Source organism: Condylura cristata, unplaced genomic scaffold (assembly GCF_000260355.1).
Source record: "Condylura cristata isolate star-nosed mole 26May11 unplaced genomic scaffold, ConCri1.0 scaffold00014, whole genome shotgun sequence".
In the NCBI taxonomy this organism is placed as follows: domain Eukaryota; kingdom Metazoa; phylum Chordata; class Mammalia; order Eulipotyphla; family Talpidae; genus Condylura; species Condylura cristata.
Genome location: NW_004567115.1, coordinates 38,475,078 through 38,492,493, shown reverse-complemented (window position 1 = coordinate 38,492,493; position 17,416 = coordinate 38,475,078). Strand labels below are relative to the sequence as shown.

Below are 17,416 nucleotides of genomic sequence, written 5' to 3'. Positions count from 1 at the left end.
AACCCTGAGACAATTCCAAACTGTCTCCCTTTGCCATAAAGTCCACTACTTTACTACTTTACAGACCCTGTAGTGGAATCCCACTTTCCTTATGATAAAGGCAAAAATTGATTCTGGGATTTAAAGATTCTTTGAGATTTGATTTCTTATTACTCTCCCTTGTACTTTTTTTTTTTTTTAAATAATTTTTTTTTTAAAGATTTATTTATTTATTCATACAGAACTGGGGTACAGGCCAGAGGCTCAGGGGCGGTGAGAGGCTTCACCAGAGACAGAGTGGGGAGCAGAACAGGCAGATCGACGAAGTACACTGCTGAGGGGAGCAGCGGGCGGGTCAGGAGAGGTCTGGCTCGCCATGTGGTCTCCTCCGGGGCAGGCGGCAGGCGGGAATCGAACTCATGCGGAAGTGGCTTCAGATTCTCAGTGCTGTGCTTTAACCCGCTGCGCCACCAGGGAGGGCCTCTCCCTTGTACTTTTAATTCCATCTAGGATAAATTTCACTTCTTAAAATGAGACACACACTGTCCTTTGCCGAGGAGGGATTTATACATTTTCTTTTGCTTGGCAAACTTCCAGTCATCCATCATCTTTGAAGGACAGGCTTCCCCAAGACGTTTGCACAGGATTTCCCAAGACAGGCTACTTGGGCAGGTGGGTTATTTTGTGCTGTGGTCAGTTGAGATGTACTGGTTCATGAGATACTTTTAATACTCTCTTAGCTACCTCAAAAATTGAGAATTGAGGATCTTACTCAGATTTAGGAATTAGGAAAAGGTTATTAACATAAATAACATTTCTATCTGAAAAAAATCTATTATATGGCAGGGCAAACATATAGTTGTAGAGTATTTGCTTTGTGTCACGTGGTCACCTGCTTGTGGGTCTCTTCCCCCTTAAAGTTCCAGGCCCCTGTTCCATTTCCCCCATTTTGCTTCATTGTTTTTGGAAGTCATATGTTTATGTAGATTCCCCATACATACATAATATTGTTTACCCCCCCATGAATCACTTTGATGTTAATACTACTGGCTTGCCGATGTTAATATCAATCAAAGACTTTGGAAGTAGGACTATCACTAGGAATAAAGGGTGTGACTTCCTAGTAATAAAGGGGTTAGTTTACCAACGGGATAATAGTATTGAGAGTTCATGAAACAACTGACAGAATGGTGAAAATGACTTTTATTCTCTTTTAGTAATTGCTAGAATGACTAGACAGATGATTAGTAAGGATATGAAGGATTTGATCAACAATGTCAACCACTTTAGTTGACATTAATAGAATACTTGCCTTAGTGAATACAAAAAAAGCATTTGAGAAAAGTTATTTTATACAGCAAGAAGTCTTAGAAGCTAGACATACTGTTTCCTCTGGAGATAGGGCAGGTATGCCAACTGTCCTGGATACCAGTAAAGGGAATGTTTCCATTGAAGCAAAGGGCAGGTGTGCACACTGCACTCCTCGCCCTAAGCTGCCGCTGTCTCCTGCATTGTGACCACAGGGTGGTCCTTATTTCTTTTTAATATTTTTCTTTTGTGTAGAAGAATAGGGATATAGACCAGAGATGCTGGTGGTGGGGGGTTGGGGAGAGCCGTGACAGAGAGGATTCACCAGAGACAGAGAGGAGAGCAGAACAGGAGGATCGAATGAAATACACTGCTGAAGGGAGCTGGAGAGGTAAGCTGCAGATAGCTTGCTAGTGCTGAGACTTAACCCCTAGGTCACAAGCGAGAAGCCCCTGTGGGGTTCTTTTCACTGTTGCCTATAGAAACTGAGACTTAAAATATAATGTAGAAAAGCTGATACTATGAGTACTGCTTTTGTTGCCAGTAACAAACTGTCCTTTACCCCAAGAATCTTCCGTCTAAACCCAGGAACCCATAACCCAGGTTACGGCTGTGCAGCATAGCAAGTGCAGAGGGACCCTCACTGAAAGAATTGTTGTTAAGCAAAAGCAGCTGAGGCATTGAATTCTTTGCAGAGCAGCAGATAGTAAGAGAGGATACCTGCAACACACAGTGAAAAATAACCAAAACTTGTACTATAATCTATGAAACTGTAGCAGGCTAACATCTTGTGAGTTGAGCAAGATCTTGGATGCTCCACAGTTCTTAAAATTATTAATCCAATTCCAGTTTCTAATTTGAAAAACTAGTCTAATCAATTATGAGATAATTGTCCTATGTATGTAAAAGTGAATTTAAGATATCTCATGGGGAAAAAATACTTGAACAAGGATTTTGAAATATGGATTTTAGAAATTTATTTACATATCTTCGATGGAAGCATTTGATAGAGTTTACTTGGAATTCCTGGAAAAAAAGAATTATTATTTTAAAGCTGGGAGTGCTAAGTATGCTTAAGAAAAAATGACACAATCCCCACTCTCCACCCCTTGACAAAGTTGCTTTGTGCATATATAATGCATAGGGGTAAATATAAAACAACATGCATTTTATTAGACGTGCAGAACTTCTAAATAATTGCACTATATTGTAAATTGGGTACAAATCTTACAAAAATTAATTGCAAGCATCTTAAAAATCTCCTTATTAAGATACTCTGGTGGTGCCCAACAGGCCAAAGGAATCTTAAATAGTTTCTATCAATCTACTACAGTGTATTTATTTACCTTTCAAATCAGGAGCTAAAGGCCGACTCCTAGGACTAGATTTGTCTTGATAGGTTTCATAGTTTTCAAAATGGAACTTCTCTCTTCTTGAAATGTAACTCATTTTTGGTAGATCACTATGCTGGCTACAGATTTTTTCACTTAGATTTAAATATTCTCGCTGAAGATTCCGCATCTCAAATTCCAAGGTATCCCTTTCATTTTCTATACTTCTTACGTAGTTTTCTAGAAGTATTTTGTCTTCTGCAAGTCTACTGATGCTATTTTCAAATTTTATATTTTCTTGACTATGCTTTTTTAGTTCTTCTTTTAGAATCTGATTATCTGTTTTAATTTCCATTACCATTTTGGATAACATTTCACATTCATTGCCCATTTCTGACAAACTATTCTTATAAATGCTTGCTTCTGATTTTGCATTTTGAATTTCTTTTAGAAAATTCTCATTGGCAGTAGATTGGTAGGTTTGAATAGTCTCAATTTCTCTTTCCATCATTTGTCTAGCAGCAGTAGATTCTTGTAATGTTGTTTCAAGAGTAAGTTTTTCATTTTTAAATGTTTCAATCATTTGAAGAAGTGTCTCTTGTTCAGTTGTTGCTAACCTTTCTCTTTCTTTTAGCTGTATTATCTCTAGCTGATTTTCTTTAAGTTCATTTTCAAGTGAGCTTTTTTCCTTTAGAAGCTGGTATGTTTTCTTTTCCAACATTTCCTTTTCGTCTTTTATCAATAGCATACTTGTTTTCATTGCTTCCATTTCTATACTCATTCGATTATTTTCATTACTAACAATGGCCATGTCATTGTGAGTTTTATGTTCCTTACTTTTCAGCTGATCTAACGTTTCGATCATTTGCTGCTTCTCCAAAGAAAGTTGACTGTTTTTTTCCTCTAGAGTTTTAGTTTGTCCTTGGAGAACATTGTATTTACTAATTATTTTTTTCAATTCTTTAAGACATTCTTTGGCATCCTCTTCTGTTTTTTTTAACTTGGACAGAAGACTGTTCTTTTCTTCAGCCAGATTCTTAACTTGCTTTTCATATGTTTCAATTTTCTGTATCAGAGATTGTGTGGTAAAAACAAGAGGTTTTATTTTGGTCTTAAGGATTAGATTTTCATTTTCTAGTTCTGTTACCTTTTTCTGTATCTGCATAGATTCTTTTAGGTAATTCTGTAAGTACTGAATTTTTGCAACACACTGCTCAGTAACAGAATTGACTTTGGATGTTTTCTCATTTTCAAATATTATTGTTCCTTGTTTTACTACACATGGTTGCCTTTCTTTGTTATTTGCTTCATATTTTGTTGGCTCAAATGACACTGTATGTCTTGGAGCTCTGGAATGGAATTTCAAATCTGTAATATTCTTGCCAGTGATAGGGATTTCTTTGTTTTTCTCATTCTTTTTTGCCCTGTGCATTTCACTCTTAGACAATTTTTTACATTTCCTACAAAAATTGACATGGAATTTTGACACGCTTTCTCTGAGTGGGAGTAACTTGTGTACTAAAGCCTCCAACTCTGAAATTCTCTTTGACTTCATATCTTCATTTAAGTGACTTCCTACATTTTCTTCCTTAATTTCCCCCTTGTGAACAGGGTCACATTTACTATTACTTTGAACTTTTGTATCAGCTTTTAAAGCCTGAAGTTCGTTTGTAAGTGCTAGTTCCCGGTTGTATGACTTTTGAAGCTCTTCTTTCATCTGTTTGATAGAATGGCAAATATCGTCTAAATTTTCACAAAATCCATACTTGAGAAAAGGCGCATTCACTTTGGACTTATCCAAAATGACTGCATCAGCTTGAGACATCACATCGTGATGTGCACTAGGTAGGAAACTATAGAGGTTATTCTTCAATATGTCATAATTTTCTGAAGGATTCATAATTATGTTTGAAGCTGAGTTATCTGTTGAAGTTTTCAGAGTTGATATGTCCTTGAAACGTATCTGGGATGGAATATTTATATCTGGAGAGAGACTGTTAATACTGTTGCTATTGGATTTTTCTTCCACTAAATGAAGAGTCCTGGAATCTTCAAAATGAATTTTCTCCTTAGAAAGGATTTCTTCTTGCTGCTCTATAGGCTGGGAACAATAAAAAGCATACTATAAATGACCTACCATTTGTCAGATGACAGAGAAAGGTAATATTTTGTGGTGATTAATTTAACAACCACAACAAACATTTTATCATTTTCTACATCAAATAAGCCTCCCTAATATCGTTTACTTCTCCAGCAAGTTTAATGACAGTTGTTTTGGTATCTGCAAGGTCTTTATAATTTATTCGGAAATTGCACTTAGTTCCTTAGGGAAGGACATACCTGGCCTAATCCCTCAATTTCAGAAATAGAAATTTAGCATTTCTCAGGAGAATGTCATTAGATGGGGAAGACAGAAGCAACTGGTCAAATGAAGTTTAAAGACAATGACTGTTCCCACTTTGGGGCTATTTGTCAACTTGATCTTGCACTCCTATTTGTGGATGATTGTAGGGCTCTGAGTATTCTGGAAACATGAATTCTCATCAGTATAAACAGTGATTGTGGCTTAGAGCTGTGCTAGGGGATTCACAGGTTTCCCTACGCAATCCTAAGGATTGCAGCAAAGCTTGTTAAGTGGATAGATAGGTCACAAAAACTGCCTTGTATTTCCTTTTACTTGGATATCTTTAGAACTGGGTATAGAGTAGTATCTGGATCAAGTTAAATATCCTTCACACGCTCCTAAACAGAAAAGGGTAAACGGCAGAAATAGGGAGGAAACTTACATCCTTTAGGATATTCAGGACAGAGATTTCCTTATTTTCATCTCTAGCTGTCCATTCGCCCTGTGAAGAAGGGGAAAACATAAAAGTAAAGGCCAACAGTTTGTAGTTATGTTTGAAATAATCTAAATGCAGAAATTATTTCACACAGGAAAACATACCAAAGCCTTTTCAATGCGTGCGTTGAATTCTAGAGTTTTTTCTGAGCTAAATTGCGGGTTTTCTACTTCAATAATACTTTTGTTTAATATTTCACTGATTTCAGACTGTACCTTTAAGAGATAAATTGAGAATATTAGAATTTAATTAGCATCATATACTTCAGAAAATAGAAAAAAAGTAGAAAGAATACTTAATACCTTTACATTTCCATACCAATTTCTCTCCCATCATATAAGTTAAACTTACAATAATGTCTGAGAATTTTAAGAAAATTACGCCTTTATTGAATGAGTATAAAAATCAGAAAAGGCTTAACTTTAGCAAACTTCAAAGTTAACTTTAAATAAAACTGTACATTTTTATGAACTATATTCAGATAATTTTAGATATTTGATTTTTAATTGTTGAATACATCTGAGACCTTCGATCTCTGTCACCAGGATGGAATCTACCAATCGCTGCCACCCTCAGGAGCAGGGTATATTCTCTTCCTACTTCCCTGCAGTTGCTTTAGGGCCAGAATATTGGGATGAAGTTTATACGGGGTCGTTAATGGATGCTGTTATATCATTCAGCCCTCCCCCCCCCCCAATATCCAATCCTATCCTGTTGTTAACACTAGTTCTTATTTCACCTGGGTAATGTCCATGTTCTTTGGGGGTCAGCGTGCCAGTCAGAGCACTGCCACACTGCCTCCTTCTGAACAGAAGGGCAAAGCCCTGCTCAGGACCCAGTGACCCAAACTGGGTCAATCAGGATCAGGTGTTGACACCCCCGCCCCGCCCCCATAAACCGTTGCGTTGCGAGAGAAAGGTTTGTTCTCTGCTCTAACTGCAACCTAGGAGGATTAGGCGTGGAACTCCCAGCAGCCCTTTTACCACCAGGCAGAGTCTGAAAATCCACTGCTGTGGCTCAAAGCAGAGCCAAGGGAGAGATGGATCCTGATAAGGTCCTGATAACTAGTCCTGATCATGGGATGAAGGCATCTCCCAAAGGATTTTCAGTGACTTGAGCTGAGAAATGAGGTACACATTTTTCCCTTAGTAGTTTCGGTTAGATTTTGTATAACTTATAGTAAGAGCTCTACTTTTTCAGACTGTTTATAGGTGGCACTTTAGACATGTATTTAAAAAAACTGAGTGCTCTTTTCTTTTTGATTCATACCCCAAAACAAGAATACCTGAGAGAATGGGATGTCTTCGAGGCCAACCAAGTTTTGAACCTAGAATATATTGTGGCATCTATTTTTATTACATTCTATATCAACTAATCAATTGGCTTTCATTTTCAACTTAGAAATGTGATTGGTACCTTAAGTTGGGATATTTTCTATAAATGGATTCAAGGAAACATACCATGCTAACATTTTGCAAAGTCTGTATTCGTAGAGCTTGAAATGATTCCAGTTGATGCTGAAGGGCCTGTAACAAAATTAAACAAGGCATTTAAATAATATTAGGGCCCTTCCTGGTGGTGCAACGGGTTAAAGCGCAGCACTATGAAGTGAGCCACAGTTGCCTCAGCACATATTGGATCCCAGGCCAGCGAGCTGTTCCACATGGTGCAGCAGACCTCTCCTGTCTCAACCACTGCTCCCTTCATCAGTGAATGTCAGTGCATCTGCCTGTTCTACTCCCCACTCTGTCTCTGGTGAAGCCTCTCATCACTCCTGTACCTCTGGCCTTTTCCCCAGTTCTGTATACATAAATAAATACATCTTTGAAATAAATAACAAATACCACCAGGTCAATACATCAGTGAATTGTTATGATTTTCTTTGTATTACAAATGGTCACTTGCAGGTCAAATGGCTCACAATCTTAGTCATTCATGCTAATTCTCCAGTTCACTTTCATGGTTTTTTTGTGGAAAACCCATATACATTTAAGAGGTCATTGATTCTGAAAAGGTCAGCCTTTCCCGAGGTTTTGGAGAAAATGAATTGTACTCACTTTCAATGCTGATTGTGGTTGGATTTGATTTTCTGATTCTGATATGCAGCCATATTCTAAAAAGCACAATGGAATAGTCATGGGATTTAATTCTTATATTATTAAGCCACACTAATGGAAAGCTGTCTCTTAACACTGCTGGGGAGTGAGAGTAAGATAAGAACCTTGATATCACTCTAGAAAGAACCCTATACTAATCACATAAGTTTAAAATTAATTCTCAGTTAACTTAAAACTTGAAATTGTAATCATGGTTTTGATAATAAACTGTTACTTGCAATACCAAACTTGCAACTCTCAAAAACAGAACTATCTTTCATTGTTTCTGGGGTATAAACTACATTCTTTTTTGTTAAAAACTTAATAATCCCCATCTCACTGGAGACCCTTGTCAAGTACCATATAGTTCTCATTATCTATGAAATGTTTTTGTCACAGAAACCCTGACCTTAGGGTTTCCTCAGCACCTCTGGGTGAGGATAACAGACATGCCATTACTAAGTTATGGCAACCGAAGGTCCTAAAAACTCGGCCTTCAGAGGGAGACCACTCCCACCCACAGTGCTTTGTCCTTTCCTGACTTGTCACACTAAACAAGACCCTCTCAGGGCATGGATCTCTGCAGGCCTCTCTTACAGAAGTGAGACTGCAACTTCAAAGCTCTCAGATCCCATTGGCTGGAATTACACGATCTTATTTGTTAAACATGAAAACTACAATTTTTTGGTTATTTCAGATTTACCCTATATTGTATCCTGTAGTCCTCAAATATTCATTGTAAAAAAGTAGTAACCACAGGGCCCTTCATGGTGGCGCAGCGGGTTTAAAGCACAGCACTGAGAAGCTAAAGCCACCTGAGCATGAGTTCGATCCCCAGACCCAGAGGTGACCCACATGGCGGGCAGACCTCTCTAGACACGCCCGCTGCTCCCCTCAGCAGTGTACTTGTCAGTCGGCCTTTTCTACTCCCCACTCTGTCTCTGGTGAATCCGTCCCTGGCACCTCTGGCCTGTACCCCAGTTCTGTATGCATAAATAAATAATCTTAACAACAACAACAAAGTAGTATCTTTTGGAAAGACATTATGTCTTTTTAGTCTCTCTTGGTATCAGAGAAAACAGTGGTGTGTAGCATGATGGCTAAGGCCTGGACTCTAGAGCCAGGCTGCTCTATCATGGCTACCTGTGTGACCCTGGAGAGTCAGTTAAACTCTCTGAGCCTGGGTGGAGATGACGACAGTACCTATTCTATAAGGTGTGAAGATCAGATGAATTGGTACATTTAAGAGCTTACAACAGCATCTTTACAAAAGAAATGTGCTGCCAGCAACGATTATATCATGGCGATAGTTACCAGAAATAACCAATGGGGCCAGTAGTTTTAGGCAATGGAGCTTGTAGCAAAAGTTGCTTGTAGCAAAAGTTGCTTGTAGCAAAAGATGCTTGTAGCAAAAGGCAGAAACATCACTGCTATTGCTTGGCCTTGGTGCTTTTACCTGTTTCACTGCCACCACTTTCCTTAACCCTCTCGGAGGAATTCAGGATCTTGGATGCTGAAAGGAGAACGCACTCTACTTCATCCTCTTCCTGGGGATGCTTTTCTGTAACAGAACCATAGGTGGCTGGGGGTTTTTCCCCCCTCCCCGAAGGTGGGAGGCGTGGCGTGGGGTTCCGGCTACCGACGCCGTGAGCGGCCACGGGAGGGCGCGCTAGAGCCACGCAAGAGGCGGCTGGCCGGAGCCTGGCGGTGGGAAGCGAGGGCCGGGCAAGCTCAGGCCTGGGAGCCGCGTATTCCAGCCTGGGCGGGGCCGACCTGTGCGGCTGGTGAGGACCCGACAGTCTGGGGCTTGAAGGGATGCGGACACCGGGAGGCGGCGCTCTCCACTACCCATCCACTTCCCGAGGCTCCCCCTCGAGCATCCCGACCCTGCTGTTACCCGGACTCATTTTTGCTGCTTAAGCCCTCTTCCCAACTGCCTTCCCCCCACGCATTCCGCTCCGACGCTGCGGGCCAGGCATCCCGTTGCCTAGTAACGGGGTGGCCCGGACGCCGCCAGCGGAAGGGCGCGTTGTTGCGAGAGTGGGCAGGTGCGCTGGGACAGAGTTACGTGGGAGGGAGAGGAAGGTGCGCGTATAAGTCCGGGGTCGTAGTCCTGGGGACTCACCCAGCCAAACACCCCGCTAACCGCGCCCCCCTCACCCCTTGGTGGTGGGACGGTCCGGTCCTTTGACGCGCCCTTTCAAACCCGGGGACCTCACTAGGGCGTTTCCCCTGCACCTTCCCAGCTGACACTTAACGTTGATTCTACACTGACTTAAGATAGTGCCTGTGGGACCCACGCTGTGAGAAAGGGGAATGTTTGGGGACAGGCAAACACCTAGGAACGTCCTCTCTTCATATGACCATTTCATTGTTTGCCTATTTGTGTTTTATGACTTTTCTGTTAACGCATCCACCAGAGTAGTTTCAACACTTGGGGATTTGGACGGTTAAAGACCAAGAGTGCTAAAGGACTTTTGTGTGCAGCAATCAAACGTCTTATTCCAGCAATGACCTTAAAATATCAATGTATTAAAATAGACACAGTAAAGATGTTTCAGGGGCACCCCTCTTCACTTTTTTTTTATTATTATTATTGTGAAATTCATTGCTAAAGGACGGAATTGAAATCTGGGCTTCAATTGAAAAAGATCCGAGCCACAGAATTTCTCCATCTTCATGTAGCACCTTGTAGGGAATCTACGTTCACTTGTTGACTAGCAGCGGCGGATTCAAGAAATCTGGAACAAATTCAAATGCACTGTACAAAAAGAAGCTAGTCAAATCTACTCTTAGCATTTTATTGACAGATTAAAATATTTTTGGATTTTTTTTTAGCTTCATAAAATCATTTTTAAACCTGAGATCGTAAGACTGTCTCCGCCATCCCTGAAATCTACGGGAGCGTGGAAAAGTGACCAAATTGCTCCTAGGAAATAACAAATGTGGGCGGTTGTTTTAAGACAAGTGCTTTGGTCTTGGGGGGCTAGGGTGAGACCTACGTGTTGATGACTTGGGAAGTATTGGGTAGGTAATGGATCTTCTACCCCCCAAAGGCTGGATCCTAATGCAAATGCCACCACACTTGCCTTTAAGTTGTTTTACTGTTGGTTTTAATCCTGTTTCATCTCCAGAGGAGAAAGAGCCTGTAACTCACTGAAGATAGATCTGGCTTTGGCTTCTAGGAAGCTGATTGCCACTTCTCAGAGGAGTTATTTAGTGGCATGTGGGATTATGAGAAAGTGGAGTTGGTGTTGTAAGACATTGGAGGTAGTAAAGGGCTACACAGAAATACCAACGCAGTCTGGGAAGAATGCGGTGAGGGACATAGATAATTTTAGGATGGTGTACAGTCCTTGAGCGTGTGTGTGAACACTGAGGAGTCAGTGACAGAGGTTGAGTGGGAAAATAAATTGGAAGGAGAGTGAAGATTAGCATAATGGACAGGATTTGGATCAAGGAGGCAGGAAGAACAGCCTCTTTGAACATGTGAAGCCTTCGCATATGGTAGGCTTGACATAGGCTTCGCATTTGGTAGGCTGACCAGGGCCAAAGCAATGGGGAGTGTATTTCCTCTGGAACAAGGCACTTAGGTCAGTAAGTGTTTGTGATGTTTTAGGATGGTGTACAGTATTGAGCGTGTGTGGACGCTCAAGAAAGAATGAAAGTGGTAATCTAGCTTTATCAATTTATCACCGCCGGTGGAAACCTCCAGGTGTACACCCTCATGATAAATACCTACTCCCCCATCACCTGGAGGTTTCCACCGGCAGTGATAAATTGATAAAGTTAGATTACCACATTCTTTCTTTCTTGAGCATGCACACACGCTCAAGCACTGTATACCACCCTAAAATTATCTCTGTCCCTCACACATTCTTCCCAGACTGCCTTGGTATTTCTCTGCAGCCTTTTACCACCTCCAGTGTCTTACAACACCAACTCCACTTTCTTAAGTTATTTGAATTATTCAGAAGAGTTTCTCAATTCTAGTGTAACCTGTGAAGGCTAAATGGAATGAAGAGCTGAATTGGGTGTAAACCTCAGAGGGACTTTTTGATCCTGTTCATGATAATGAGGTCATTTGCAAGCTGCCTAAAGGTTTGCATGTCTTCAGATTTCTTCATGTTTTTAATGCTTGAGATTCAGAGGACACAACCTCTGAAGACCATGATGTCACGATAATAAAGAGTAAGGGTTGCAAATAGCAGTTTCCTAAGACTAAACTCCAACCTGCTTAAAGGCAATTCCCCCAACCCCCACCCCTACTAACTATTAATAGAAGAGACACAAAGTTCTGCTTAGTTTGGAATGTTCTGTGTTGGACAAACTTCAGATTTTCTTATGTAGAGATGAGTAAACTTCATGTCACATTAACCACTGAGCGTCACTCTGCTTATACAGGTAGGAGACTAGATGCTGATTTGAACTTTTTAAATTCAATCAATCAATCAATCAATCATTCACTTATAAATGGTAGCAACTCTAGCCTATGTTTATTCTGAAAAACAATTTATTTAATCATGAGTCTGAGGTTTGGCCGCTCAGTTCTTAATCATATTTTCATTGATCACTGTGAGTTTTAGGAAGTTTATTAGTCTAAACAAAGTGGCCAATCTGTTTTCTAAGAAAAGATGTTATTCTGTGAGCTAAGCCAAAACTAGTGGGCACTGTGGGTTCATGGCATGAATTCCTTTGGGGAATATGTGAATTCACTAGACAAGGACAAAATGTGGTGTGGGTGAAAAGGCTTTTCCCCCCATTTGTTTGTTTTTCCATTTCAATACTGTTATTTTCATTCTGTGCTTTATATATCTGAAAACAATTCTCACATTGCATGTATTTCTACTAATTCTACATGTTTAAATTTCTAGATTTAATTTTTTGAAGGATAATTTTTATTAAATATAATAAGCACACAATTTCCCTCTCCCTTTTCACTTTCATAATCTGATCATTAATTTTAGGGCCTGTTTCACATGTCTGAGTTACTATGGTTAAGCGATATTTCTCCTGAATTTCAGATTAGAACTATACTGCCTTTTAAAAACTATACTACTTTTTCACTATTAAAAAAATTCATTATTGGCCCTCCCTGGTGGCGCAGCGGGTTAAAGCATAGCACTAAGAAGCTTAAGCCACTTCCGCATGAGTTTGATCCTGTCTGCCCTGGAGGAGACCACATGGCGTGGCAGACCACTCCTGATCCGCCCGCTGCTCCCCTCAGCAGTGTACTTCGTCGATCTGTTCCTGGTGAATCCTCTCACCCTCCACATCTCTGGCCTGTACCCCAGTTCTGTATGAATAAGTAAATAAATCTTAAAAAAATTCATTATTATATATCTGAACTGAAGCAGTTCATTATGTACACTACACATAAAATATGTAAAATATCATTTTAAGTAAAATACTGTCTGATGTCCAACAATGCACATTAATGTACAATATCTGCCTCTCATGGACTTTTTTTCCCTCAAGTCCTTCATTCTTATTTAAATGAACCTTACTTAAAGGTTCATTCTTATTTAAATGAACACTTATCCTCACCTGTGCTTCCTGACTCCAGCTCACAGATGCTGTTTTACCTCCTACAGATAACAGCTCACAGACTTTTGCTGGAAAGTGCTGTGTGGTGTCTGAGCTTGGGAGCGAGAGACATCTCTGGACACTAAGTTCTTCTCAAACAGCTTCCACTCCCTCCTCTTTATAGTAACTCCTGATAGTGCCTATATTCTAGAAATGCCAGGTGCTATCAATTCCCAGGTCTTTTCAAGATTCCAGAGAGTGAATTAGGTGAGTTTTTTGTCTTCCCCATTGCTATTTTGGATTTTAACTTTCTCAGGTTTTCTAAGTCCGTCACCATTCATTTGCTCTCTAGCTTCCAAACTAGTAAGTTTATACCCATCTCAGGACAAGCTATTTTAGCATAACACTTGAATAAAAGATGAAACATATTCTGCATACATTCTTTGATCACAGAGTTTATTTTGCACTCTTCTGTAATGCGTTTGTTTTGGTGCAAGGGTTGCAATTGCAATCTAATGCTCAGGGGCCTCAGAATTAATAAATAGGTGTTTTAACTCCTTTCACTGGATCAAAACCCTAGACAGGTCAGGATCAGAGACAATTAAATCTGGGAGAATCCCAGAGCAATACAATGGGTGCCCCTTTTCCGCTTGGGAGTGTAGGGGAATCCTCTAGGCCGACAGGTGACAGCCCAGAGGGATACATATGCCTGCCTGAGAGGGGAGACAGAGGCCGAGACAGTCCCTACCTCCCCACCCTGCTGCTGCCAGGGTTTCTACTTAAGGGTAGAAGGTCAGAAGTTCCTGGGGTCTCCAATGAGTAGTTGCTGCATGGAAGCGCATTAGCCAACAGTAAACACAGTGAGAACCAGGGCCCCCTGGGGTTCATGTCTGCGAGGCAACGGACCATGACGCCAGGGATGGCTGAGCTGAGATTGTTGGAGGTGATGCTGGAGTTGGGGTGGCTGACTGGCCCCAAATGTGTTGAGAAAACAGACCACAAGCGAACAGAAGCAGGAACTCAATGAGACTGGCAACCCCTCCTCCCATCCCACTAGAGGCCCCCTAAACTATTGCCTTTGGGGATGCTGCCCTGGGATGGAGGAGCTTTTGTGCACAAAGAAGTCTGATGGATCTGAAACCTGAATGTAACTGAAGGTTTATGTGAAAGGCCATTTAAATTAAAAGATATTTCCAAGCAAAATAAATGTTTAAAGCGGGGAAAGATGGACTTGCCTTTAACCAGTAAGTGGAAATCAGCAAATCTCCCAACAGTGGAAATTGTGGGCTTGAAGAAAGAGTAAATGAGTGGCTGCAATTAAAACAGCCGCATTATTCTGGACACCTGAGGCGATCATGTACACCTCAAGAAAAGACTGGGGACTCTCGTGGAAACGACGATTTTATCGGAATCATTGCATTCTTTAAAAACGCGGCATGTGTGTATTATGTACTCTGTGTCCAGGGCTGTAAGGTTTGAACATGAAACTAGAGAAATCTCCCTGACAGGCCCTGTACTTGCTCAGACAGAAAACGACAACTGCAGGTTGTGTTAGACTACAAGATTGTCATTTGGTATATACTATAATTTTAAAATCAACTTAAGATCATTAGACTCCCCCAGAAATCTTGATGCTTACATGTTTGATAGTTACAATAAAATGAAAGTTGTGGAGTCTGACATACAAAACAATATTGCTTCAAATGTCATTACATTATTGTTACTCCCGAAGAGAGAAGAATGGCAAAACAAAGCGGCCCTTTCCCGCCCATTCCTTTTGCTCAGCACATAGTAAGATAAATATCTAAAGCCTTGACTTTTGATTTTGAGTCAACTGTTTGCTCTACTTCTGCCCAAAGCCACGACTGTCTTCCTGTGAAATGCGTGTGGCGGGTGAATGCGTGCATGCTCCCTTCTGCCGAGACTTAAGCTTTGGGGTACAGAGTGACCATGTCATAGCCCTCCGGGGGCCTTGTGCGGGCTCTCGCGTGAGTCTCACAGTATAGCTCCCCCTCCACGAAGAAGTAGCCTTTTTGCTTGAGGTTGAGGTTACAGTCGGCGCACACGAAGCATTCGGGGTGGCGGTACTTATCCCTCGCCTTCACCACAGCACCCCTGTGTGTGGGGGGAAATAAAGAAGTCAGGGAAACAGGGAAACACAAAGCCCCAGGCCAAGTAAAGGGAGCCGGGGAAGGCTGGGGCCCGAGGCTGTCCAAGCAGCTCCCACTCCCTTCTCCTAGAAACGCCTATAATCCTAGGGGTGGGCTAGGCTAGGGAGACTGGTCTGCTTCACTTTGGGAAACCGGCTTTCAGGGGTTACACCAGGCAAAGCTTGAAATGGACTACATTGTCAGCGAGATCCAAGACAATCCTACTCAGCCATCAGGTCTCTCCGAGGCTCACGTGTGTGAATGTTTTTCGAACAAGTTTTAACAGAAAAAAAATCATAGGACCTTACTTTGTGATCTTTCTCCATTGCTCTGTGAAAGGGGACCGATGATACAGATGAGAGAAATACCTCTTAGGGAATCTGATTTTGACCAAGGTTGTCTATGCAACTAGAAGGCCTCCCGGTGGCTTTCTGTCTTGCTAAGATAGACATAGACAAGCTGTCTGGATATAGAAAGGTACCAATGTCGTGGTATCCAGACTGTTCTATGGAGCACATAAGGCACAGATCAAAGAATGGAGATGGACAGGGACAGGTGAACATGTCCCTGCTGTCAACGCAGTTTGCTTCAACCAAGGGCACTAGTTGCTTTGGGGATATCCCCCTTTTATGAGGTCTCCTGCCCTGCCCCCGACCCAGGCTCATCGTGAGGGTCCTTGGTAGCTGGGTCCTGGTGGGAGCACAGTGGGAGCCTGGGTGTATGCAGTTGTCAGGGCTGGGAAGGGCCACCCAGGCAGATGTGCAGAGGCTGAAACGCTCTGGCTCACCTGGAGATTTGAACTAGCCACTGTGTCTATTCAAGCATAAAGCTCCTTGACAGGGAAACTGGCTGTAGCTTAAAATATATTTCAACATTTGTGCAACTTTAGAAATAAAGGGGAAAATAATGTGTTTTAATTAATGACCTGATGACCACTGGTATTTGTTTCCCAGGGTTTATACAAGAAAGGCAATATTCAAAAACTATGCATCAACAAAGAGGGCTTTTTGAAGTGAAGTTACAATTCTTGGAAATGATTTTTTAATATACACTTCTAGGGCACTTGTTTTCATGCCACTGTATCTGAAATTCTAATCTAATCTAGATGGCTAACTCACTTCATAGAGGACAATTCCTATCTCGGGGATGCTCAGTAAAATACACCGAAGCTTGTCAGGTATGATGCTTGAAGTCAACAAACAGAAACAGGGATCTGGTACCACAATTCCAGTGAGTCTCTGGGGTGCAAGGGAAACTTACATGATGCCACTCCCACACTTGTCACAGAGGGGCATCTTCTGTGCGCTGCTGGCCGCGCCATGGGCCTTTGTGACGGGAGCCCTCACGCTCCGAGTTCCCGCAGGGCGGTCATCTGAAAAACACAGGCTTTCACTTAGCGCAGGGGGCGGCTGGCTACTGTTCGCACTCTGCCTCTATTTAAGGTGTGCCCTTTAACTAAGGGATCCTTAAACTGCACCTGTACCATTCTCTCAAAAGGAGCAAGACCACTCCAGTCATAACTCGTTCTGAAACAGGACATAACAAGTTAACATCTGTTGTTGTTGTAGGGAGCTGTTATGAAATGCTCAGAGCGACAGAGAACACTTTACATTCTTTTTTATTTGACCAACTTAACCATTTTAAGTGTGTAATTTAGTGGCATGAAGTGCATTTGCCATGCTGTGCAGCTATCACCCAGCTCTATAGCCAGAACTTTTTTCATCACCCCAATGGAAAGTCAGTACCCAGTAACCATAACTCTCCCTAGTAAGCCCTGCTGGTAGCCTCTATTCTACTGTCTGTCTCTATGAAATGCCTATTTTAGATTCTGCATTAAGTGGAATCATACACTATTTTGTTGGGCTTGTTTCCATAGCATAAATTCCAGGCTCATCCATGTTGCAAACAAGTGTCAGAAATTCATTCTTTTTAAGGCTAAATAAGTCAATTGTATCTACTTTATCTACCTATCTATCTATCTATCTATCATATTTTGTTTATTTATTCATCTGTTAATTACATTGAGTTGTTTCTACCTTTGGATTACTGTGAATAGAGCTGCTGTGAATACTGGGTACAGGATCCGCTAAAGTCCCTGTTTTCTGTTCTGTTAGGTGTATATTTAGGAGTGGAAAGGAATCTTCTAGTTTGTCAGGCACCACCATGCACTGGCCTTCTGTGAACTG

At 41.4% G+C, this 17,416-nt stretch overlaps 2 protein-coding genes across 4 annotated transcripts in view; both read right to left on the bottom strand.

Annotated features, from left to right (window-relative positions):
- Positions 1-1,945: 1,945 nt before the first annotated feature.
- CCDC110 (coiled-coil domain containing 110) lies at positions 1,946-15,890 on the bottom strand. The gene is made up of 7 exons (XM_012724788.1): positions 15,886-15,890; positions 9,011-9,115; positions 7,516-7,571; positions 6,919-6,984; positions 5,563-5,673; positions 2,634-4,719; positions 1,946-2,007 (listed from the first exon to the last, which is right to left on the bottom strand). The coding sequence occupies exons 4-7, from the start codon at positions 6,919-6,921 to the stop codon at positions 1,946-1,948; spliced, it is 2,262 nt and encodes a 753-aa protein (XP_012580242.1). The 5' UTR covers positions 6,922-6,984; positions 7,516-7,571; positions 9,011-9,115; positions 15,886-15,890.
- The window catches only part of PDLIM3 (PDZ and LIM domain 3), a 31,839-nt gene continuing 27,942 nt past the window's right edge, over positions 13,520-17,416 (bottom strand). For all 3 annotated transcript variants that reach the window (XM_012724980.1, XM_004682363.2, XM_004682362.2), the window contains 2 exons: positions 16,491-16,602; positions 13,520-15,195 (listed from right to left, as the gene is read on the bottom strand). In XM_012724980.1, the coding sequence (XP_012580434.1) occupies positions 15,006-15,195; positions 16,491-16,602 (302 nt within the window). In that variant the 3' untranslated portion in view covers positions 13,520-15,005. The remainder of the gene's footprint in view (positions 15,196-16,490; positions 16,603-17,416) is intronic.

Coding starts and splice junctions, on each gene's coding strand:
- CCDC110 (XM_012724788.1), bottom strand. Junction 4,720..5,562: donor CACGCATTGAAAAGGCTTTG/GTATGTTTTCCT, acceptor TATTGTTCCCAG/CCTATAGAGCAGCAAGAAGA. Junction 2,008..2,633: donor TTTAGCTCCTGATTTGAAAG/GTAAATAAATAC, acceptor TGTGTGTTGCAG/GTATCCTCTCTTACTATCTG.